This window comes from Cydia splendana, chromosome Z (genome assembly GCF_910591565.1).
Source record: "Cydia splendana chromosome Z, ilCydSple1.2, whole genome shotgun sequence".
Taxonomy (NCBI): Eukaryota; Metazoa; Arthropoda; class Insecta; order Lepidoptera; family Tortricidae; genus Cydia; species Cydia splendana.
Window position 1 is genome coordinate 19,624,513 of NC_085987.1, and position 26,826 is coordinate 19,651,338.

Consider the following 26,826-nt stretch of genomic DNA (forward strand, 5'->3'; position numbering starts at 1 on the left):
TACATTAAATAGCACTTTATTGGCTACAACGTAAAATATTTTAATTAATCTAAAGGCACATCTTATTTTATTGCTTAATTAATAAATTAGGGCTATAAATGCAGTTAAATGTCTCGATAATCTCAAAAGGCCTATAAGAACGAATAAACTAAATACCTACGACTAAACTGTCATCCACAAAGCTAAATTAGCTGAAGCTCTGTGTACGAGAACTAGGTACTTAATAGTTTGCTGCACGTTTACTATAATCCAAAGAGTTATTGATAGTGGATTAATCGTGGTATCGATTTTTATTAGATTTTCCACCTCGTTTGCTATAAATCAAGCTAACTCAGCACAAAATTATTAGTGATTAAGTGTGTGGAAATGTCACAATAAACGTGAAATTTCTATGAACATATTTCGTTATTATCAACTGATACTTCCACACTTTGTACGGTGGAAGTCGGTACAGAGCTAGCTTGAAGGAACGCTGTAAACTAGTACAACCAGCATCAAACATTTTTATTAATTTACTTATTATTATACTCGTAATTATAACTTATCTTAAAACCAAATACAAAATAAATGTACACGTATAACTTGAATCTTTCTAAGTTAAAGTTTTTAAGTTAGGTACAGCACAATTTTTGACCTACAATCATAATTTTAGGGAATTTTTAGTACCTATGGACAGGCGTCAAGACTTCTAAAATAATTTTATATATAAAAATATCTCCCCGATAATTAGATGAAAACCATAACGATGATAGTTGCTTAGCGTATGTAATAGGTAATAGTAAAAAAATGATACATATATACGTTTAGATATAGTGCAGAAGAGACACGTGAATATGTTTACGAACCAGGGATACAAAATGCCTTATGCACGTTCGTCCTATCTCATTCATCCCATTTATTGTTAGCAATACCGATATCACACGTCACGTTTACTTTTTTACCCTTAATTCGACACCGTACAAATTTATTTTCTCTTCTTATTTCTTTCTACTAATTTGACCTTAATATTGCTTGTTTTTCTAACCAAAAACATTACAACAATAAGAGGTAATGAATGAGGTTTGAACTCACTACCTTATGTCGAATCAAGGGTTAAAAGAGTGTTATCACGAGACTGGAGAATCAGCAGCAGTATGTCAGTATTACATGTAGAGATCAAAGTCGAATCCGTTGCCTCCGCTGAGATAGTCGTAGAGGTAGACTGCCATCTCGTCGAGGGCGTCGAAGCGTGGGTCGGGCAGCGGCTCGTCGCGAGCCCGCGCCGCGCGTGCAGAGCGCGACAGCGACCTGTCACAACAACGATTTAATGCCAAACGGTTATACAATGTAGTAGTACCTATATTGTGCAATAAGGATATGGCCGTAAATATTGAAAAATTACTGATATCATCACCCATTTTGTTTATTATTTTTACGAAGCCACAATTCAAAGCCAGGGGTCATCCATTAATTACACCACCCAAAGTACTAGGTTTTTTGACCCCCCCCCCCCCTCATTGTCACACTTGGTTACATTTGGCAAACACCTCCTCCTAGGTGGGACGTCACATTTTATCAAAATTTTCAACGTAATCGGCAAATCGAATTAAGTAGGTTATTTACCTATCAAAATATTTTTGGAAAAAAGAAATATTAGTAATTTTAGAACCTAAAACTGATTAGGAAAGAAAAAGAAACAAAAATGATTATCGTTCCAAAAACTTGTTATTTAACTGAACCTACAGCGACTTACATAATTTGAATAAGTTAAAGTGACGTCACAAAGTTTGACTCCCCCCCCCCCCGTCACAACATGTCATATTTTCTTGACCCATCTTTTCCATCGTATTTTCTCGGAGACATTCGTATTTGTCATGCTACTTCAGTCAACCTCAGTACTTATAGTACCGACACTGACTGATATAGCAAGACACGACAACGACGTATGAAACGTTTACGAGAAAATACGATGGAAAATAATTATGCACTACTTAGGTACCTGTTCATAGCTGTACGGCTCCGTTCATGCTTTATGCGGTAATTCTGGTGGTCAAAAGTTAACGTTTGATAACTTTGACAGTTCAATCACATCTCTCCGTGCCTATCGCATCATCTAGTGTGGCTGTCAAACTCGCAAATTTTGTGACATGATACCTGTATCCTATATCACAACCAGTAACTCTTTGCATTAGTGTCAGGAATTTGCTGTTAAACGCTTTCCTAATGTCAGAAGCTACTGACCTAAAATCAGTGTCGGTGTCTAACTCGTCCTCGCTGGTGAAACGTTCCCGAATATCCTTCATGATGCACGCCTCCAACTTCTTGTGCTGTAAACAATCGTAATTTAAAACATTAACTGACTATGCACATAGTGCATTAGTATTATTTAGGAATACAAAAGTAACTTCCTTTTGCATCTCAAAATAGAAAAATGGATGATATGTACGAGGATATGGATTTTTTATCACCTCAGCAGCTCGAACAAATATTCCTGCCACTGTGGGTCCCTTTAGTTTTCTCGATATTTAAAATGTACATGCAATAATTAGGAACATCCAAAAAGTGACAAATCTGTAACTAATGGCGATGAATAGAGTCAAAGACGAAATAAATCTAATAACGTCTACCTACAGTTTAACTGTGCTGTGATATCGTTCCACAGCGGTATCATGGTCGCATTTTTATCACTTGTCATGCCATGCGTCACTTTCGCACTACCACATTTGTTAGAACGTGACAGGCATGGTGACACATGATAAAGAATCGACCATCTTAACCCCACTGATGTGGACTTGACAGTACCTTGTAGCAGCGGAAGAAGAACATGGGCTTGATCAGCTCCTGGGACAGTGGCGCCACGTCTCGCTTAGTGTCTGGGACGCATTGCTGTAACAGAATTAACGGTTATCTACATTATCGCATGTTCAATTAAATGCATATTATAGTACCTATATCAGTCATTTAGAAAATATAATTAATAAATATATTAGGATACTTAATTGTTTACCGAGAACTTCTGGCAGAACTGCAGGCCGTCTTGAATGTCGCCCTTAAGCTCGCTAGAGACGGGCAGGTTGGCGATGCGCTGCGTGATCTGCTCGTAGTTGGGCTCGAGGTTGTGGTCGATGTAGCCCAGCTCCTGCATGACGCAGGTGATGTTGCGCACGCGACCGCCGCTCGACCCCGCGCCTGCTCCGCCGGTGCGCGAGATTAAATCCAGTCTGTCGCGTATATCCAACTCTCGCTGGATACAATACATACAAAATAATCACATTAACTCATTTCATACAAAAACACTCTTACAGTTGCAATTTAATTATTTTGATACAACTAAAATTTAAGTGAAAATGGCGAGCGCCCGTTTTACTTTTAAAGTTTTATTTTTTTCTGTTGACGACAGCCAACGTGGCAATGATAGTTCCATTCAGCCAAATAATTAAATAAAAAAATTAGTCGAACATCGTAGCTATTGTATAACGTTTTAGTTATATAATAATATTAATAACTAATAAATATTTACTTTATATCTTGTAACAATATTTTTTTTCCGTAATAAATGTCTACTGGCAAAATAAAAATATATAAAATTTTTGAACATCCAAACTCTTTGGTATGGACGTATCGATTACGGTCAGAATTAAATTAAAAAAAAACTTGAAAGGTAAAAAGCACTAGTTCGCAAAATCCAACTTTGCGAACGCTAAACAGCTACGTAAAGTAGCACTTGTTGAGCATCTGTATTAAAAAATAAATTTGATAATGATACTCTACTACACTTAGCACTACTTTTTGAAAAAAAAAAAGCTTGTATGTGAGTACCGCAGTTACGTATGAAATACCTATATTCTTTGTAATACTTACCGACATTCTATTAGATCCAAAGTAACCCGGTTGCTGATAAAAGCCTTGCGGATATTGTTGTTGGTATGCGTAGGGATTATACGAGGGCATTCCCGGGGGGTAGAACAGACCGGGCGCGCCGTAAGGGAATTGGTAGAAAGGTGTCGCAGGGCTAAACGGTCTGAACTGAGGACTGCCGGGCATCATGTACGGGGGCACCGCCGGCTGCTGCTGAGGAAACTGCGACTGGAAATTACAAATTACTTTTTCTTGAATTTTTATTTCTTAAGCTTTTATTGATGCGTTGAATAATACATATATGTACCTATATTGAATATTTTTTTTTAAGTTAAAATACCATCTTTATACCTATATAAGTAACTTAGTTACTTCATAGGATTTATGCAACTGTGGACTTAAAGGAATAATGACGATGTCGAAAAAAGTCAACTTTCAATAAATAATTATGTCTACGTATTATAAAGCCAATGAGTATAAATGTTTTAAACTAATTAAGTCGAAGTATAATAATGTCTACTATCATGGTATAAAAATGTCTATAAATTATGGTTTGACTTTGGACTAAAATACAGAACGGCAGCGTATAAAAATGTCTACTTTGAGACGAAACGATAGCGGAAATTTATCCATACAAGCGATCTCGACTGATGCATCCGTGGTATTAGACCCTGTAGAAACGATATTTTTAACCCGAATTTAAATTATCAGTATTAAGTACCTAAGGCGCTGGTCTGCAACAAACGCCGTAGGTCGCGTCCGGCGTGAGCGTGACGCTGTACGCGACATACGAATGCTTACTATGGAAATGCACTATACATAGGTCACTGCATATGTTTTGCAATAGACAAATATGAAACACAGAGGAGGCCTATCACATATACTTTTTAGGGTTCCGTACCCAAAAGGTAAAACGGGACCCTATTACTAAGACTTCGCTGTCCGTCCGTCCGTCCGTCTGTCTGTCACCAGGCTGTATCTCACGAACCGTGATAGCTAGACAGTTGAAATTTTCACAGATGATGTATTTCTGTTGCCGCTATAACAACAAATACTAAAAACAGAATAAAATAAAGATTTAAACGGGGCTCCCATACAACAAACGTGATTTTTGACCAAAGTTAAGCAACGTCGGGCGTGGTCAGTACTTGGTGGGTGACCGTTTCTTTTTTGCATTTTTTTCCGTTTTTTTTTCATTATGGTACGGAACCCTTCGTGCGCGAGTCCGACTCGCACTTGCCCGGTTTTTAAAACTATATTTTCCTATTAAGCTCTCCGACTCTGGAACTTTTTACCTGTAGGAATTAAACGCGCTCAATCTCTTGCTGTTTTCTAAATATCAGTTAAAGAACATTACATATTTATCTCTTCCTTAGTGTTTGTATAGTACATATTTACGTAGTTATTGTTACTCTGTGGCTGACATGCTGCTGCCATATTTAGCTACATGCTACATATATTCCGGTTTATTTTACATATATTTATATGTATGTTTATGTATGTCTACTTGGATTTTTTATATGTGTATACACATAACCATACATGCATACATGTTTATTAAATGTTATTGTGTGTGTAAATGTAGGCTTCATAACGTTTTGGCAACACATACTTTTTCGATTAATTTATCTGTTTCCGCTACCCAAAGGTTGTCTGGAAGAGATCGCTCTTTAGCGATAAGACGGCCTGTTGTCTTCCTCGACATTTAATCAATTGTTCTTCTTTTGTATAATTTTACTGAGGTGTGCCAATAAAGAGTATTCTATCGATTTAAATCTTATAACAATAAGCGCAAAAGTCAAAGCGGTCTGCCGCTGAATATTTCTTTATTAATTAGTTATCGAAATTTAATTACGATTGGTTACATTTTGGAAGAGGAAACCCTTGGTGAAGTAAGACAATTTTGGCGGTATTTGATATGAATAAAATAGATTTGTATGTAAAATATGTTTTTAATTCAATCTTTTATAATTAAAGGCAAATGCCTTTAAATTACCTACAATCAAATTAGGGAAAATTTAAAAATAATCTCTCCACTTACATTTCAAATAAAAATACAACAAAATAGTATTTATTTTATACCTATAAACTTCTAATGAATGTTTCCCCTAAGGGCGCTGCCACACTGGCAATTTGCGAGCAAGTTGAAAGCGAGGCCAGCGCGCAACGAGTTCGCCGCGACAACGCAACGATATCGCCGCGAGCACGCAACGAGTTCACTCCCATTCCAGTATGTCAGTACGCAGCGAAATCTTTGTGTTCTCGCAGCGAACTCGTTGCGCGCTGGCCTCAGTGGCCTCGCTTTCAACTCGCTCGCAAATCGCCAGTGTGTTAGCGCCCTTAGGTGGCCTGTCCGCTCATTTGCCAACAATATCATAATAAAAGAACATATACCATATTATAAAATAAATTTATTGACATCTTTTTCTACTTATTATACTTTAATCTGAAGTAGACGACTTTTTTTAGTAGCTCCAGCGGAATAATATCTTCAATGATCACTTGGACCAAATACTGTTCATACGTTTTGTCGAACAGAATGTCCGTGTTGCGTCTATTTTTTCTTGATGAAAAAAATAGACTATTCCGTATTATGTAATCAAAATGTATTGCTTTTTTTTGTGTCTATAGATGAATTCTAACAAAGTTAGCCGTTGTTGAAATTTAGACTTGAGTCGTCTGTGCCACCCTTCGAGTAAATTTGTTGTTCGGTGTTTATTTTGTGAACAACTTAAGATTTCGGTTGGGTATCGATATAACCAATATTTTAAAAAATATTTCTTGAATTCAGTCATGTCATCATTACGTGGGGCTATTTCTATAATTGACCTCCATCCCTCGAGCATCAGTTCGGCCGGCAGTAAAGGCAAGTTGGTTATCAGCCGCGTTGTGCTCCTTCCATCCTTTGTGTTGTAAAGTCCGATATCCTTAGCCATTTGTTTATTTGCTTTTTTAAAATGAAAATACAACCAAAAATCTCTACTCCCGGAAAAAACTTTCTTCACTGCTTTCATTGGTGCTATTTCGTAGTCACATTTAAATTGTTTTATATTTAATTTTTGTTTTAATAGTTCGAAAAATCTCGCGTAAGTCTTTGTATTTTTGTTGGGCAACAAACCGTATGCTATTGGAACGACATTATTCGTGTCCATGCTTGATCCTAAGTCCAGGTGAATTGTATAAAGCTGGGCAAAGGGTCCGGGGTTTAGCTTAAATGTGCCATCTCCCAAGTAAAATTCCTCGTCATTAAATGTGCTTAAATAGTCTCGGACAACTGCTGAAGAAAAAATTAAAATTTTTTCACGGCCTCCATCATCAGTCACCAAAAAATTTCGACCTAAGCCTTTAGGAACTTCAACATCAGCTAAGTTTATGTATTTTAATTTTTTGGATCCCAGGTGCCTTTTTCTTGCCTCGTAGAGACCGTCTTTTACTTGGCCAAAAAGGGGCATTTCGTCTATGAATGTCTCATTTTTCACTTTTAGAGGTTCCATGTGTTTTTCGAACGTGCTGTGGATGGGTGCAAAATTGTTGCAAATTTCTTGTTTGCACTTGCGTAGAGCCCGAAACACTTCATTTTTTTCTTATTTCTCTCACAAGTGTGTTCGCTCCAACGAATGATGGCCTTTTCTGCTGCATCGGTGGTAACAGACGCTGTACACGAGATTCTGTGGACGCAACGCCATAGCGTAGTTCCACTGCTACGGTTTTTTTTGCTGACATTATATCGGTACCCATCTTGAAGGAGAGTACGGCGATTTTTTTGATTTATTGAAATTACGAAATCTTTGTCCATTTCCGCACGAAATAATGGTACATTAGAACATGACAGCACATGACAAATCAGACGATTCTATTTATCGGAAATTAGTATTGTCAAGTGGCCAGTTACTAATATAAAGAGTTCGATTAAACGGACTAAGTATATAAGATTTTGATTCAATCTGGATGCATCATTTCTGTAGCCGCCGTGCAGGTCAGGATCTCGACGACTCAAATAAAAAGCTTCGATTTGAAGTAAACTATTATAATTTCAATAGGTACTGGTTTTACAAGGGTTCCTTGACTAAACGGTTAAATGTAAAAGTGGTGTGGTAATCGTATGGAGGCTGATGAAAGAGTGATTTGCATAATTTGAATGTCCGAAAATAGTGGTTAAGATTTGGGTGCCTCTAATTGGCCGCGATACATAATATGTGGAGCGCTCCTATTGGTGCTTTAGAAAAAGCTTCCAAATACTAGCCGAGCCCGACGGCTGCGTTTAGTTACTGTATTATACAAATAAAGGTTGCGTTCGCAACATTTCCTTTTTCTGTTATATTTGAATATTCTGTTCAATATTTGTTAAACCAGTTCGACAAATATTCAAAAACCGGCTCAGATCATGTCGGGCCATCCTCACTATCCTCAGTATAGGGTCCCAAAGTTGCTCGTCCGTCTCAATAGGCTGGATTTAAGGGGGGGTTTCTTATAGGATATCTACTATGGACAAAACAAGCAAAGGTATATCGCCGCGGCATCTTAAAAGTGGTCATTTTTATACTTTGTCAATTATATTTTTCATCAATTGTATATTACGGCAATAACTAAGGGACATTTTTATACTTTGTCAATTATATTTTTCATCAATTGTATATTACGGCAATAACTAAGGGACATTTTTATACTTTGTCAATTATATTTTCCACCAAATATATATTGAGCCAATAAAAAAGAGACATTTTCATACTTCCGACAAACATATCATCATCATCATCATCATCATCATCAGGCTATAGTAGTCCACTGCTGGACATAGCCCTCCCCTAAAGAGCGCCATAGCGCCCTGTCCTCAGCTTGCCGCAGGGTGGATTTCATCACAAAAACTTTCACCATACAAAAAATTAATTTATTTTAATGTTTAATTTAACACGATTCTAGCTGGGTAAAGTAATAGGGGGCTGTATATTGAGGATATTTATGGTATTTATACAATCATTTGTGGCTTATATTTGAAGTTATCGCTTTCGGAAAATAAAAATGCAAGATGGTGATGACAACCATGGTATCGTAATGACTCTTTTATAGACGGTAATGACACTGCATGTACGGTAATGACGATTTGGGAACTAATATATATATGTATTAAAAACGTATTAAAAAAACAAAAACGTTTTTTAATTGTAAGGCTTTATAGAACTTTAATAAACATTACAAGTAACATGTTTTTGAACATAAGACTAGCCACATAAATTATTTTTAGACAATTATAAAAAGTACATTTTATTCATATAAATAAATATATAACAAGTATTTTTATTGTATAATTTTAAATAATTTATATTCCGAAATAGGCAATTTATGTATTCATTTATTTTTTTTGGCTTTTTTTAATGTTAAATAATATTAACAATATTGTACTCTTATTATCAGTTTAAACCCGCATCTTCTTTTATCTACTGCATAACTGGTATTTATATCATATTATAAAATTGCTGGCTTACCAATGAGCTTAATTTTTATGATAGGTATATTACTTTTTTTTGATAATTTGATTCATTGCATAAGTTTGTATTTTTGTTGTTTTATAAATTAACTTTAAAAATAGCTATAATGATTTAAATCCATATATATGTTGTTTAATAGCTAAACATTAATATATAATCAGTGTTTTATAAGTTGCAAGACCCCTACTTGTAATGCATGTCATAAGTTACAAAATGTTAGGCATTGGGTCCGGTGACTACCCAATGGTATAATTATTAATTGCTGTAATTATATACACCAATTAATATAATATTGTTAAAAACATAAGGCCGTCACGATAGTGAGCCAGTACCGTAGCCTATGGTCGCTTAAAACTTGCTTGTTTAAATACTTTGTTTTAACACGACTAACATGCAATTACAGACTCTAAGTTGCACGATTTACATTATTATATTATAAAAAAAAAACATTTCTATGTTCTAAGTTCTAAGTGACCTAAATTTTGCCTTCTTCAGTCAAAATGTTATTTAAAAACTAACCATCCTCTAGTGTGAAAGAAATAGTTATATCTTCTTCTACATTTATGCTACATTTATAAGGTAGACTTTATATAGTGTTAGAAGACATAGAGAACGTTTTTCAAACATACAGCTTAATTTCATAATGAATAATAGCAAAATAACTAGAAAAGTTTCTGAGAACCGTCATCACCATACACATGAAATCATCACCGGTCGTCATTTTTTCCCGGTGATGATGGGTATGGTGTTGACGATTTGACAGTTTCTTGTTTTTATTTCTAGAATACGAATAATAGTAGTTAATGTCTATGCTACACAATAAACTTCATGTAGTTTGCCATTCATTTCAATAATTATTTCTAATACTTATATCATTTGTAACTTTTTTAAACCAAAGCATAACGGTGATGATGCTCTGTTGTGACAAACTACGTTTTACAAAATTGTTCGTAATATTTCTCACGATTCAATGATGTGACTTTATAGTGAAATCATTTTTGGCATTCTATATTAAAGTGAAAAATAGGGCAAGGACCTTTAGCGGTATTTCGTTGTTCATACACGGAGATAAGCTCACATTGACATTATCATGACGGTGTTGACGAATATGCGTGACAAAATTTTAAATATTTTTAAATGTACTTTCTCGGTGAAGGAATTATTGCATATTTTTTCATGTGTTAAACAACAACATGGAAAAGATATAAGTAAAAGAAAAATCGCAATCGTACGATAGGTATGCTATAATTTTCACTGCAAACAAAAAGGTTCAGATTTTTCCGGTAGACGGTGATGATTTTAGACACATAAAACATTTTATATAAACAAAAACTATTAAGTTATTGGAGATGGTAATTGAAGGAACATGAAGATAATAGTTCTTAAAAACATATAAAAAAGTTGCAACTCGCACAACCTACTAGTTTTTTTTATAAAGACCGAATAAACATACGTTTTCGCAGGATTTTGAAATCCACCCCGCATCCAGCATCTGCCTGCAGTCTCATACAAACATATATCTAGTCAAAATTATACAGGGAGGAAATTATTCGAGAGGACATTTTTATAAACCGTCATTTTTCCTTTAAGTCCACAGTCGCATAAATCCTTCATAGATTTCATTAAAAATTGTTTGTTTTAATATAAACATTTAATTTAATTTATTTATATGTAACTACATATTTTAAACAATATATTTATATTCACTATAATCTTACCTAAATTCGTAAAAATAAAATATGTTAACTTTGCAGAATAATGAATTAAAAACTAAAAACTTCGAAATGCGAGTGTGTTAACAGTTGTGTTCCAAGTTGAATGTAAGAACTTCGTTTCGCTCCCTTGTTCTATTACCTAACAATTACGAAACACACAACTATGTAGTTTGTAAAATGGTTTTATATATTTGCTTTATTTTTCATTTTACTTTATCAGTTGTTGTTATACTGCCAATACACATTCTGTGAAAAATGTTCAATTGTAATTGTAAGTTCAAAATATGTACGGTCAATTGTGTATAAAATACGGTAATGAACTCACAAAATAAGAGTATGTATTTCTATTTAAAAAGCCATAAATTTGATCGTGACGTGACGTCACAAGTTAGTGTTTCACATAAATTCCATAGTAGCAAAATCGTTTTGACAGTTCGAAACAGAAACTGATTTGACTAAACCCTAATTCACAGATAAATTCCATCAAATCTACCACTGTGTTGCGAGTTAAAAGAAACGTTCCATTTATAGTAAATATAGTATTGGCGAGAGAATGCACGTCAATAAATAATTTACTACTAATTTTAATACAACATTTAAATGCTTAGTTTAAATAATCATCTAGACTTATAAAAAAAGCAGTTCCATTAATTTATATTTTATTATAACTATTTTGAAGTAGATATGTTCGTATTGAAATGGTCCCACTTCAGGTCTAAACAACATTTGGTATTCGGTTTTAATACAATAACATTATCGTCTTAAGATGTGAGTGTAAGATGTAGTTACAACGTAAATTCGAAAACGACAAGTACAGGATAGTTTAATATGCCCTTATGGGTACCATGATGGATTTAGAGCGGCCATGACACTCACTTGTCAAGTCAAGTTGTCACTTCATTCGGCATCTGACGTCTATCTTGAGCGCTCGAATATTTTCCTATCTCGTCGTGGTGATTTGCATTGTCAACAAAAAATCATTTGTTCCCTGTTAATTTTTTCGTTAAGTTTGTGTTGTTTCTTTTGAAAGCCCTTCATTTATGTAGTTGGCAGCGTTTCATTAAAGGTATAGAAAATGGAGTCTATATTTTGACGTAACTTCCGTATTCCATACAAAAACTGATTTTATTACGTGCTACACCTTCAAAAAATCAAAATCAAAAATTTTATTGCATGATTACCTATAGTCGGATAATTGTATTTTTTATTATTACAAAAAGGTTGGTGACATCTGGTCCGTCATACTGACGTTGACAGATGTCATTGTGACAGTGACATTTCTTGGTAGATTTGATGGAATTTATTTGTGAATTTAGTAGTCAAATACCCTAGAGCTTAAAAAAAAAGAAGGTTTACATAGGTATGTAGAATATTTGGCGCATTGTTTCATCCGCTACTATTAACGCTGATTGTGTATAGGTATGTGTAATATGTGTGTAACAACAGTGAGTGAGTATCATGGCAGATATTGGCACCCTTCGGGCTTGTAAATGTAACTTATGTAACCGTAACAAGTATAAAGCCCATATTATATGAATATTCAAAATTGCACATTGTAACTAACTATATTATCCAAGCTATTTTCGCCTTTTGACCTGTGAAGCTATCGCCTCTTTAGCTCAGTGGTAGAGCACTGGTCTCGTAAACCAGGGGTCGTGAGTTCAATCCTCACAGGAGGCATTGTTAGCGCTGTATGCTGCTGAATGAACATAAATTTTTCATAATATAATATAATATTTTTGTACTTACCCCATGTGGTCTAAATGCAAGGACCCCTCCTAGAGGCGACCCTTTAAGAGAATGCGAGTCTTGATTTGGCAAATCATTTTCTTGGTTGTGTATAGCGCCATCTGTGGGCTTAGTGATGGTTTGCGAGCTCGGGTCCATGGCAAAGCCGGGCGGCAGTTTCCCCAAGAGCACCGACGGCGGGAGATGCAAGTTCGGTTGCGCGTCGAAAGATGGCGGTGCAGAACATTTTGCATATGCGTCCTTCATTTCTTGTCGAATTTGTTTTACTACTTCAGGACCAAAACAACTTTCATAAATCTGAAAAGAAAAACGATTTCATCATTATTTAATTTTAGTTAAAAAGAACCCCAATAAGAATAGATTAGAATACTCAAGAAATTCCTGAGGTTGCGTTGCGAGATTACGAAGTAATGAAGGTAAATTGGATTGTAAAGAATTACAACAAAAAACCAACATTATTTCCACCTCAGCAGCTCGAACAAGGGTAATTTGCTACTAAAAAACTGTGAGCAAAATCGCATTTTTCTCACTGAGGGAGACAAAATGACATTCAATTGGCCTTTATATTCAAATGTCATTTCAACATGCGGGGTCTAATACAAGTACGAAATACAAAAAAAAGTTCAAACGACATTTAACGGTATATTGACGGTTTATAATAGACCCCCGAAAAACGTCAGAAGTGTCAGAACGCATCGTTCCAAAATAAGTACGAGTAATAATTAATTAATAAAAATAAAGTTTAAGATTTGATAAAAACACTATAGGTATTTTACGTATTTTATTGTAGGTACAATTAAAATAATGAACTCAAAAAAATACACACATTATCACGCAAAATAAATTATTCTATACTTGGTCAAGCAGATCTTGTCAGTAGAAAAAGGCAGCAAATTTGAAAAATGTAGGCGCGAAGGGATATCGTCTCATAGAAAATTTGAATTTCGCGCCTTTTTCTACTGACAAGATTTGCTTGACCATCTATACTTTTAAGTTGCTTTTAAGAGTCTCTACTTTTTGACAAATTAAATAGTACCTACGTATCCGCAATTCGGACCGTATCTTACAAAGTTTTTTTTTGTTACAAAAAAAGTTGTCGATTGAAGTGTCAGTTGATGTTGGTTATTTCCATATTATTTTACTGAAATTTATTAAGTTTTGTTTTTGTGTTTGATTGCGGCAATTAAAACTTAATTGTTAGTATATCTTGGCTGAGGGTCGTGGCCACGACTCTCAGCAATGAGGAATACGACACAAGGAGAGAGGGAGAGAGTTAGTATATCTTAAGAAAACATTAGTGAATAGGTAAAGGGACGAAGAAGGATTACATTTTTCAGGTTGTCTAACATGTTCCCTAGGGTGATTCACTTTTGTATGGAGAAAAAAAAGTTGTAATATTTTTCCTGACTTTGCTCACCAATGGAGCCTCCCCACACTAAAAACTATCTATTTCAATTTTCAAAAGAATCAAATTACGTTTAGAGGTTGCACAAGTTGTAAAGGTAGAGTGAGAACCCCATACATTGCGTGAAAATGAACTGTGTTCTAAAATTACAAAATATAATGAACTGATACTAAAATCGAATGAGAAAACTGAATTTTGCGTCTAAAACACGATAAAAGCACTTTTCCTTTGGAAACAGGTGGAAAAACTGAAAAATCTTAATTAGAACATTTATCGAGTAACCAAAATCCAAGTTTGTCACTAATTTTAAAATTTATTTATATGTAGAAGGTTCAGTATCACACTACTCTCCGCTTTGATGGTAGCCGCTTAAACCATTTTCCTCCGATGTCGAGTCGTTGGTTATTTGAAAAATCTTTGTTGATGTTGTGCAACCTCTAAATGTTGACCGATTTTAATTTCTTTTAACGTATAATATTTTTTTATCAGTTAGAACAAGAATTCGAGCTAATTCAGATGAAAATCGAAAATTCGGAGAAATGAAACACCACTGCTGTGGTGAAAAGTTGTATGTACTACACGAGATCAAAGTTATTTACATCTCCTGCGCTTTTGGGTCCCTTACTACTCTCAAGATTCTAAATTATAAAAGTATTTTAGAATCTTTCGCTTGCACGGGACGCAAAATAAGCACTCGAAGAAATATCAAACTTTGATCTCTTGTTGTACAAATAACTATTGCCATTTCTATTGAACTCTCTATATTATTATATATTTTAATTTTTATGATTAAACATCGGTTCTAAATTTACCTATCTATACATATAATATCCATGCAGGTAATAAGATCGTTATTTATGGAAAATATCAGATTTTTTGGGATTTTTTTGACTGATTTTTCACTCGCAATTCTTTAATAATACCTACAATAATATCTCTGCAATAATGGGTACCTTTCATCTCTGGTTAATTATCTATTATTGTAGTATACTGAAATGTGCCTATTAGCAGATATGTATTTCTATAGGTTTTTTTGTATGTCTCGACGCCCTCACCAGTCAGCTGTTTCAGTGCAATGTGAAACGAATATACCTATACGACGAATATAATGTTTATTTTTGAAAATGATTTAACTATTTACATACCCATGTGTGCTAGCCATCCACAGTTCTTATTGACCTCCAGTACAGATCTTTCGCTTTTTTACCAAATAAGGTAATTTTTGTCTACGAATTATGTCGAAGTAGGTATGATTTTTTTGATTTTTTTATGGTGTTTTAACTACCGGCTAGCCACACCAAAGTGTGCAGACTAAGTACTTAAGTACCTACGGTTTTACCTTCATCATTGCGTATTTCTTGATGAACCGGTCGTCGCTGCTGGCCGTTGTGTGCGCGGCCCAGCAGAACAGGCACGCCAAAACAAGTTGTCTCCGAAGCATCTTCCAACTGACAATAAAAAAAGTAAGTCAAGTAAATAATAAGTACCTATATGATATGAGTAAATAATATATTAAGCACTACGATCTATATAAAAACAAATACACCTGTTTGTGCTTCGCATTACGATGACAAGGTAGACGCTTATTGGTTGGTTCTAATTCGTTGGATCAATGGAGTAAAATATAAAAATATACACTATGACATCGGTGCAGTTAAATAGAGATTACTAATTACTTTATTTTTTTTACAAAATTTGTCATATTTACTTTTACTCTACGGTCAATACTTTGGTGTAGCTACAGGGTGTTTAAGTTACATAAACAAATACATAAAAAAATAGGCGACTTAGTACGACTTTAGGTTCTTGTTCTTATGATTCACATTAGGTAGGTATTATTTTCAACTAAATAAAAGATGTAGACCATACCAAATTTCATCTAATTCGGTTCAGCGGTTACATTCCCCATACAACCTTCCACCCCCATTTTCAATCCTTTAAGGGATGATTTCTGAGATAAAAACTATTCTATGCCCTTCCCTGGGATTCAAACTATCTCTATTCTAATTTTCAACTAAATCGGTTCAGCGGTTAAGGGTGAATTCAATTTATTTTTTAATATTTTTATCCAAGTTTGAAAAATCATTTCTCAGCATTCATTAATAATTGGAATAATTAATTGCAATTTAATCAATCCTCATTTAATAAACAAGAAAGTAATTTCTGCGATTTTTTATTACTTTCATAGTTTTTGAGTTATAGCAGAATTTATCATAAAGCACCTAAAAACCTAATGAATGAACATAAAAACTAGTGAATGAACACAGCAAAACCCAGTGAATGAACATTATTTACATCTTTTTAATCAGCATTAAAAAACATTTTTAACATAAAAACCGTTTCTAGCTCTATTTTAGTAGGTATAGCGAAAGCGTTCATATCTTTTTATCCCTTCATATTGGTTTCAATTAAAACAAATGATAGTTATTCACCAATAACACAGCAACCTGTTACATATTAATAAGAAAAAGAGAATCAATTTTTAAAACAAGAAATAACGTGCATATTTTGATGAAAATAGGTCAGGCTTAGCAAATAATGCTTAAAATAATAAACTTATTGTCATTGCGTTATTCGTGGTTATATTGTTCATACATAGAATTAGTAGAAATCTAATAAATGAACACGCCAAATTTTGTATTGTTAATACATAGGCATGAAAAATCTAGTAAATGGACTATAGAAATTTGGTTTGTTCCAATACTGGCTGAATGAATCAGAATCGTTTTCTATGCAGAATCACAAAAAACAAGCTCAATACCATTTCGTTTACATATCAATTTAGAAAAAAATGAAAATCTAGACTACACCAGTAAATGAACACACCGTTCATTTACTGGTTTCAGAACATTTGATAAGCCAGTAATGGAACTATAAAAAATAAAGACTTAATCGCATAATACGCCGACAAAGTGTACATTTATAGAAGGTTTAACTCTTAATATAACCAAATAACTTAACTTTGTACAGATAAACATTAAATAAGCACTTCATATGTTGCTCCAAACGTACACTGTTCTTACCTGGGATCTAATTTTTCCTTAAAAAACTCCAAAACCAGAAACCTGTAAACTTCAAATGCCAGTCACATTCAAACTGGTCAAAAATAAATTTATCACGGGCTGCCATTGCATAGAGAATAGAGTTGTTAATAAGAAAAAGAATACGAAAAGTGGTGGAAATTGCTGTATTTCTTATTTTAGACAAAAAACGTGATTTTGTTCATTCACTGGGGGGTGTTCATTCACTGGAGGGTTTACCCTATTCGGCGTTTCTGATTTATACGAAAACGATACCCCACTTGGCCTAGTAACTTAATTGGTGTAGATATAAAGATAAATATAAGTTTGACGTTTAAAATAACAGACAGAAAGAAGAAGAAACAGAGATATTATATTTGGTATAAAGGTACACACACTGACATGCAAAATAAAACTGTGCAGGCATACCTATAGGTAGGTATCTAATAAATCACTCATCGTAAAACGTCGGTTTATTGAAAATATTTTTACTCAATATGATGTGCATAATAATTACATTAACCGTAACTAGCCCCTTCGTTTGACTTTTTTTTTACTATTATCATAAAAGTTAGGAGCGAATAAAACCCACAATACACAATATACAATTTTTTGGAAACAGCTTTCTCTATATTCTATATTCATACGTAGTTGTTATTTTAATTTCATGCAAAGTCTAAGTAAGTAGGTATCTACCGTACTCGTTATTAATTAAGTGCTCTTTTTTATATGCAATTACAAGTAGAAGTGGAGTCCACCGCAGGGTCATTGCTCCGAGCGACCTTGCTCCAGGTATGCGCGCGCGCTGCCTCCCGCATCTGACGTCGGTGATAGGTACTTGCGTAATGATGTTAAGAAAACATCATCTTCCCTAGCTAATGATGTAATAAGATCACCGTATTATCTTGTATTTCAATATTTTATTTGCTATAGCTATACTATAATTTCAGTCTCCAAATACTCGTAAATAAAATAGATTTTTAATTTAGAAGCATTTTAATAGTACATTGTGCAACTGTAAGTGGAATATTGTAATCGGTAGTCTATAGATTCACGACAGTTGCAAGCTGACTATGACTCATGGTTCAAAAGTTAGTGTTGCTTTGTTAGGCCTTGAGGCATCTTCAAAAAAAGAAAGCACTGGATTCACCCAATAAATACAATGCGAGAAGAACAAGTTACTTGGAGATGAAGAACGATTATATATTTATATTTGCATGTCAATTAATAGTATTAATGAATTGTATTGTATAGAATAAGACACGAATTGGCACAGTGGCTGTTAACAGCGTCGCACACATCTCGACACCCCTGATCCGCTCACACCGGTGTTGCTCCTGGTCGTCTTTACGACGGCAGTTTCAAGGGCCCATCTAGTGAGCGGCGAGTCACCGACTGCCTCGATCGTGTATTATGCTCTGGTTTCCTAGGGTAGCAGTGCCGTCATATAGCGGCCGTCTCCATACAAATACTACGACATCCATATTTAGCCGTATTATTTAGTATGGAGACGGCGGCTATGACGGCACCGCTATCCTAGGAAAACCGATCTTTAGCAGTGTTATATATGGCAGGTGTCCGGACATCTTTGTAATAACCCAACCTTAGCGCAGGCCAAACTTCATCCATAGCCCTGAACTGTTTACATTTTTGTTACCATACCCAATGCCTGCTGAGATCCGTTCACGGGTATCTATTGCTGTACCCGTGAATGGGTTCCAGACTCCAGCAAGCGTGACATCAAACTTGTCTTAAAGGGACTCTGTGATGTTGGTTTTGGCCCCCCAAGGTCCTTAGATATGGAAAACACATACAAATAATGCTTCGTAGACAGGGTCACTACCGACTAGGCTGGGAGGCCGTCTAGCGTGAGCTAATATGACTAGCAAAGCCGAACATACTTAGAGATAATATGTTTTTGGAAAAAAAGTCATTTTTGGTAGGTACAAGCTTTTATCGCTGATGACTTCCACCTTCGCGTTAGCGTTGGCTTTTCTTTTCACCGACATCTAATACTCATCGAGAAAATTCTAACAACCCCAAACACAGTTTGTGTTGTTTTATCACAGAGTTCCCATGGCCACCTCCTGTCTCCATTATCAGTAATATCTATATTATTATGTAATGCAAAAATTCAGCTTAATCGGAAATCGGGAAGTGGGTTAAATTTAGCGTCCAAGACTTAATCCACACTAACATAATAACTAACAGGGCAAGTTAAATAAAAGCTTGTACAAAACAGTACCTACGTTGTTTGCGCCACGTATAAATCTAACCTTTATTCTCCTATGTATTCTGACCTCCTTGTCGGGTTTTCAAATATACACGGCAAGGCGATAAAAAAGAAAATGTGACATGTCATGTCAATACATGTAAAATAAAATTCGCTACGATATTGTGTGCAGAAGAAAATTAAGAATAATATAAACCAAAAGGGATCCCTATAATTTGTACAACCATAATAAAGTGCCGCCGTTCAGTGGAGACTCTATAAGGAGTAAAATCGGAACCAATGCATATCAATCGGTTAGTTTTTCCGCATCCCCATACGCTATAAGAAAAATTAGTTACCTACCCAACTAAACTGACTATCCTATCCCCATCTCTTTATGATGCGACAGATTTAATTTGAAATATAAGTTGATTGAGTTCACTCGTATTGTTTTGAAATAAAAATTAAATAGAAACTTGCATTGCATACGTTTTTGTCGTTTAAGTTTTCCATGTACCGATTTTAATTCGTTCCGTTAGTCATAAGTAATAGTGTGAACTGTGAAACAGTTAACGTTGTCTAAATTTACATCCGCCATACCAAGGTATTTATTAAAACGTGAGAATCGACCTGAGTGGGTTCACGTCAAATTGCTGAAACCGTTACATTGTTACAACGTAGTGAGACCTCGGTGGTTGTGTTACCATAACCATTGGTTATATACGGTATTACCATAACACTTACTGCAATATCAAACATAGTTGTTGTCATATATGTATTTATGTTTCTAGAGTTCAATAGGTACTCAACTATGAGGAACTCTTATAGTTTCGCCATGTGAGCCATGTCCGTCTACTCGTCCGCGGATTAGCTCAGTGAACGTTACACAACCACGAGGGCCATGTGGCATTGGGTTCCGTCGGATAGGTCTGTCAACAAAAAACGGGTCTCGAAAAAATTAGAATGTGCTTCCACAAATGAAAATATGAATGAAAGGCTTCTTACCTAACTAAATTACTTTTGATTTAGAATACATAGGGTAACTTGTTGATCAATGAAACACTAAAAGTTCAAGCCTTTCTATCTCTGATGTTTTTAAAGTTATGAGTGTGACATTTCGTATGAAGATAAACAATTTCGTTGGCTATCATATGGCATTCTTGGTTTCTACTTATCTGTAACAGTTCCTGTGTTATAAGCCTTTTTTTGAAAAATGAGTTTTGTTTCATTGTGTACTTGTGCATGTTTTCAATGAAACACTCTGATTTTTACAGTGAAACAAATGTAATAATTATAGTCTACTATGAAACATCGTTAATAAACATTGAAACGGTGTAATAAATAAGTGACATTAATACATATATGCTTTCACTCAATTAATGAGAAAGGAAAGGAGAAAATAGTGGTAGGCTGAAATTAGTTATTTAAAAGGTTTCCGACATATGGAATCATTATAAGATTGCTGAAATATCTAAAAGCGAAAGGCTTGTTTCATTGTACACACACCTGAGTTTCATTGTGAATCGAAAATCTGGTCGGCAGGTACGGCATGCTGCGAAAAAGGCGCCTTTTATGTCCACGGAGCATGATTGCCAACTAGGTAGACGCGGGAGGGTTTTGAGCATCTCCATGCTTGATTTCATACACTTTCTTGCAACATAGTGTTTATACACGACTGTTTCAATGTAAGACATGTGTCCTTAACCTTGCCATCAATGAAACATTCAACATATAAGCCATCCTATCTCAGCCATTCCTAAAGTTAAGTATCTTATATTTTGTCATATGATAGACAAATTATTACCAATTTTCATGGTATTTTAGTTTCACAAATTTAGCACATAGGTTTTAATTATTTAAAAAAATAATGAGTTTGTTTCATTGTGTGCTGGTACTGGTGTTCAGTGAACATCATGTTTCATTGTATACTACATAAAAATGTTTCATTGTGCAACTAGGGGGTGTTTTTTTAATCAATTAATAAAAACTGCACCAAAGAGTGAAAGAAATTTAAAAATATTTAGCTCCAAATAAACTTTAATACACATAGAACATAACAAAAACTTAAAAAACGCCAAACTCGAGTCTATATCTTGGTAAAAAATTGCGAAACTTAAATGAAAAAATTTACTTTTGTTGCACGAATTCACAATAATGCTCGTAGCAGCGTGCTCGTTCTCCGAGGCGCGCTCGTGTTTTGGGGAGGTGCTGGGGGTCCCTGAGCCTGCCCTTGCTTGACAGACGGCACTAGCTGGTAACACCTAGTTTCCGAGATATCGCAAAGTTACACTGAGTCCGATTGTTTCAATGTAGAACAACTGACCCTACGTAATATTTAGAACATGATGATGGAGCCGTTTAGTAAAAGTATCCTTCAAAAATAATTGTTGCTCACGGGTGGTTAGTGAAAATCCCCGCGTCCGGATTAACTTGCGAATCTGGTATGAATGAGGTACGAATAATCTTTTATAAAACATGGTTTTAAGAAAAAAACTAGTTGTAGGTAGGTGGCTATGTTTGAGAGAATAGTAAAAACCACTATAAAGCTATTGATAACAGTGCACGAATTCAAATATAATTTTCTAGGCAGCTCGACTACCTATATTCAAATGATCAGGTTTTTTGTGAAGTGATCGCGCTGCGAGATCACGTTAACGGATGATTGCCCTGTAAATATAACGATAAAATCAACAAAACATAGGTATGTAGGTATTGGAATACCGCTCATATTTTCTTTATGACTTTAATAACGACCCTGAACAATTTTCATTTGACATGTCTAAAATGTTTATTTATCTTATAACAGTTATGACAAAAAAAAATTAATAATTGATAACGCTGTAATGCTGTGTAATCTCAATAAATACATACCCTCAAACATAGGTTTTATCTATTTAATTCTGTAAAGGTTAAAATTTGCCTATGTTCAAATAGCAAGTTTAGTATTTTACGAAACAATAAAAAAATACTGCAAGAAAAGTTGTAGTTTCTCCCATGATTATTATAATAGGTACATTGTGCAATGAAGGGGGTAAGTGAAACATTGGAAACGAGGCTGTTAGTCGAATTTGCAATATTATAACCCCCGGAGTTACACACAATGTTTTTCATCACACTTGCGAATAAAAAACTAGAGTCAGACCGTGAAAAGTCTGCAGCGATTTTGATAGCCCACCCAGTGCAAGTGTCATTTTAACGTCAAACTTCTATGAAATTATGACGTATAAATAACACTTACACTGCGTGGGCTATCAAATCCGCTGCAGACTTTTCTTGGTGCGACTCTAAATTTTAAGCAAAATAAGTCTTAAATATACGGTGACATTTGAAACATTCGACAGCCGTATTGTCGTTTTTTGACAGGTTAGGCAACAAAGGCACGGACTCGGCATTCAGCCACGACTGAAAATTGTGTAAAAATATTTGAAACGGCTATTAAATTAATCAAATTAAATATAAACAAAAATATTATAGTAGTTTATTCACATAATGCCTAATTATGTACAGTTACATACACTACTTTATCTACCCACATATCATAAGCCTCCATGATGCATTCAGGAGCCGCAAATTTTGACCGGCATCGGGGCGTTGTTCAGGGCCACTAACAGTAATTATTAGTAAAATAAAACAGAAAACAAATGCGAAAATGAAGAAATATATTTAGAATAATAATAATAATTCACAGTTTGGATGTTGCAATTATGATAATTCACTTGCCCAGCTCGGACAGAAGTATTATCTTGGTCGATAGTTGTTGATGTCGCTGGCAAGTGAATATAGCCCACTTCTTTCTTTTGAATACTATTCAGAATTTTGTTTGAGACCTTGTTTTGGATTGATTCGTCGATGTTAACTTCTGCTACAGTAGTAGAACGCCAGCCACCATGGTGTTTTAGTGCCGTTATATCTCCCCCTGCATCAACTAATAGGTATAGTAAGTAGCAGAAGTTCTGCGGAAGCAGTGCCCGGTGTACAATTCTGGGTTTGGTAGACTTAAATATTCGGCTATTGCTTTGCCCAGATATCCCAATTTGTTAATTCCAACTTTTTGTGATGTACATTTACCTCCCACATATTTAATAAAAAAAACCTGGCTCGGTGCATTGATTTGGGCGGAGTTGTATATATTTTTTAACCATCTGGCAATAATTGCCTGTAATGGTAAAAGTCCGGTTGGTTTTGGTTTTAGTGTTCCGAATAGTGACAATTATGGTGGAATCAAAGTCTTGCACATCATTGAACATAACATCGCATAACTCTTGTCTCCGGCAAGCTCCCATTATTCCGAATATTAATCGATTTCTGAGTGACATGAAAATAGCTATAGAATATGAAAAACATGTTACCTTTGTCATAAGGTATAATTTATCCGGTGCTTCTTTCAAGAACTTGTCGACTTCGTCTGGTGAAAACGTCCTGGATTTCTTTACTGTAGTTCCTTCCTTCGTTTTAGAAAAGTAGTTAGTTTCGAGTATTTTGCGATGTCCACGTTGTGTTTGATGTTAAGAGTACTTTTGAGCATTGAATAAAATGTCCACATGCTTGTAGCTTTAAATTTAGCGGACAACTCTTCAATATACGCCAAAAGTACAGACTCAGACAGGGAGGACGTATTTTTCTCCATTCTCCACTTCATAAATTCTTCGTAACTTTTCTCGTGCTGTTTCCTTGAATTAGCTGGTAATAAGTCATTTATGAGTAATTTATAAAATGATTCATTTATGACGTTAGTTGATTTTGTCACGGATATCAGGAGGCGTCGCCGAAATTATCTATATCATCTTGATCGCTCATTTTATGGTTTAATTAAAATTCAACAAATCGAGCAATTTTATGCAACAAAAGTTTTAACCGGTAATGGCGGTAAAGAAAAGTTTTCTGGCAGTTGTCATAGTTTTTTTTTAATTCAGAGACAAACTAGAGTCGGCCCCAACTATCATATCGTTCGATATCTTACTTACGTGCGACATTTGTCAAATTTGTTTGCAAATTGACAATTCATTTCGAACTAAACGTCATCTCGACTGATATTAGAATAGAGGTCCAATAAAATTTCTTTGTTTTTCAAAGATGTTCGAAATTTGAATGAAATAATATTATCGAAATCGATGTTATTATTTAGTAATAATAACATTTTTACAGATAAGAAATTTGTTCTAACAAAACAGTCTATTTTTATGGTGGTCATAATGTGCGCTTCTTGGACGCATCATGAAGGGTTTATGATATTTGGGTAGATAAAATAAATAACGTCAGTATTTTAAAAGTAAATTTAACCTAAGTACTTGGTTTGTAGGAGTTCGTGACATAATTGAAAAAAAGCTAGGGAGTTATAGCTTATTTTCACAATCCATAACTGCTAGGCCTCAATAGGCCTTTGTCCTTTACATCTGCATGTAATAAGATCTTTTTCGAGCAGGTGTGATGAAAAATATATTAATCGCCAACAGAGTAAGATACCATACATATATAGCTCATAGGTGACAGTATTAGATACATAATAGGTAGGTACCTAGGTAATATTAGACCAAGAGGTCTGCAACGATTTTGATAGCATACGCAATGCAAGTGTTATTTATACGTTATAATTTTATAGCAGTTAGGCGTGTTTAAATAACACTTGCACTGCGTGTGCTATAAAAATCATTGCAGACTTTTCTTGGTCTAACTCTAGTAGGTATTGCTATGAATTTGCAAATTCATGGAACTAAATAAAACTTTCAAAAATGGTTCACGTTTTTAGGGTTCCGTAGTCAATTAGGAACCCTTATAGTTTCGCCATGTCTATCTGACTGTCCGAGTCTTAGCTCCGTGATCGTAAGTCCTACAAAGTTGTAATTTAGCGTGGTAAAATAAAAACTAGTAAAACATTCTTTTTAGGGTTTTGTGGGGCACGTGAAGTGGGGATGTTTTTCGCTTCAACGCTATGGTGAGGGGTGTTGCTGAAAACGAACACGAGTCTTCAACCATTTTTTGGTAAAGTAAATATTTTCGGAAACAATCGCTACGAAAGAAACAAAAATGTGTCCCCGGGGCCCTCTAACTATTGAACTATGGCAACTATTATATAATCTGTGACCATAGGTCAAAAAATCGTGGAAGTAGAGCTTAATAAAGACATTCAATGAAAACTATAGCGAACATGATCAGTTAACCCGTTTTTGAGATACTTATCGCAAAATATACCGCCCGGCGGACTGTTAATCAGTGGGCCCCTTAAGTAAGTACGCTGCGCTTTGTATGTCTTTTTACTAAGAAGGCAAGTTTGATGATTGATTTACATGATTCTTGCTAACAGCCCCCGTCCAAATCAGTCTATATTGGCCGGTTTTTTTGATAATTAACGATTTTTTGTTGTTTAGGCTTAGGCCCAATTATATTATAACCTTAAGCGCCACTTGCACTGAACTGTTAACCCAATGTCAAATTGTACTGGTAACCATGGTTAGTGAGTGGTGTAAGTGGCCCTAATAGTTCTTAATTATTTTAAGTACTTACATATTTCATTTAAAATACATATATGCTACAACACGTATAAAAAAATGATTTCTTTTTTTTTCAAAGAAGATAATGCAATTACTTTAGTTGTTACTTCAGTTATTTTCGAATTTCATAATACATACTGATTGGTAAATAAAGTATATCATAAATGACGAGAAAATTAATTACCTCGCATAGCCTTACAAGTAATAACATCAAGTACGCAAATAAAAAATAGTCATTATAATATTAAACATTGTTACTTACTCATATAATTTTAGTGATTTGGTACAGGTATCTATTACATTACTTACCTCAATTAGTTACCATCGGCATAATGGAACTTCTGAGGCGTAGAATATTCATGTATTATGTACCTACTAGTTAATGAGTGATACATAACTGAATGGTTTTAATTAATACCCGCACTGCACAGATAATATTACAAATAGTTTAATATGCATATACCTATATACATTCATACCTATGTATATACACAAACTGTCAATGACAGCCCGATATGGACATATAGCTGTATACTGTATTAAAGTTATCTGCATAGTTTTTTACGCAATAAAATGTTCTTGTTTGCCCTCTACCTATCCATATGTAAGTCACAGAAAAGTGATATAGTAGTCATATATGAGATTATCAGCTTATCACAAATGACAATATATTGCAAATTTACGTAGTGATACAAATAATGCAATAAACTTACCGCGAGTAAAGAACACCGATCACCGATTGTAATAGCACTGGGTGCGCTGCGCAAGTAGGTATGCGCGCACAGGAGGAGCAATGACTTGGACGCTCGCACTTGACCTTGCGGGAAGCGAGTAGACGCGATTCAGCAGCCTGTACTCGTTTTATACTTAACTTACGCGCTGACACACGGCCTCTATAACTGATAAACAAGTAT

At 34.8% G+C, this 26,826-nt stretch overlaps 1 protein-coding gene and 1 non-coding gene across 2 annotated transcripts; one reads left to right on the forward strand and one right to left on the reverse strand.

The window, feature by feature from the left end:
• Positions 1 to 26,826, reverse strand: LOC134804833 (uncharacterized). The gene is made up of 8 exons (XM_063778105.1): positions 26,626 to 26,826; positions 15,532 to 15,640; positions 12,788 to 13,084; positions 3,841 to 4,065; positions 2,987 to 3,223; positions 2,782 to 2,865; positions 2,221 to 2,306; positions 1 to 1,287 (listed from the first exon to the last, which is right to left on the reverse strand). The coding sequence occupies exons 2-8, from the start codon at positions 15,631 to 15,633 to the stop codon at positions 1,143 to 1,145; spliced, it is 1,176 nt and encodes a 391-aa protein (XP_063634175.1). The 5' UTR covers positions 15,634 to 15,640; positions 26,626 to 26,826; the 3' UTR covers positions 1 to 1,142.
• Positions 12,647 to 12,718, forward strand: Trnat-cgu (transfer RNA threonine (anticodon CGU)). Its single transcript has one exon. It is a non-coding gene; the product is annotated as a tRNA-Thr (tRNA).

Coding starts and splice junctions, on each gene's coding strand:
- LOC134804833 (XM_063778105.1), bottom strand. CDS start 15,633: ATGCTTCGGAGACAACTTGTTTTGGCGTGCCTGTTCTGCTGGGCCGCG. Junction 4,066..12,787: donor TTGCATTTAGACCACATGGG/GTAAGTACAAAA, acceptor TGTAATTTCCAG/TCGCAGTTTCCTCAGCAGCA. Junction 2,307..2,781: donor TCTTCTTCCGCTGCTACAAG/GTACTGTCAAGT, acceptor GATTGTTTACAG/CACAAGAAGTTGGAGGCGTG.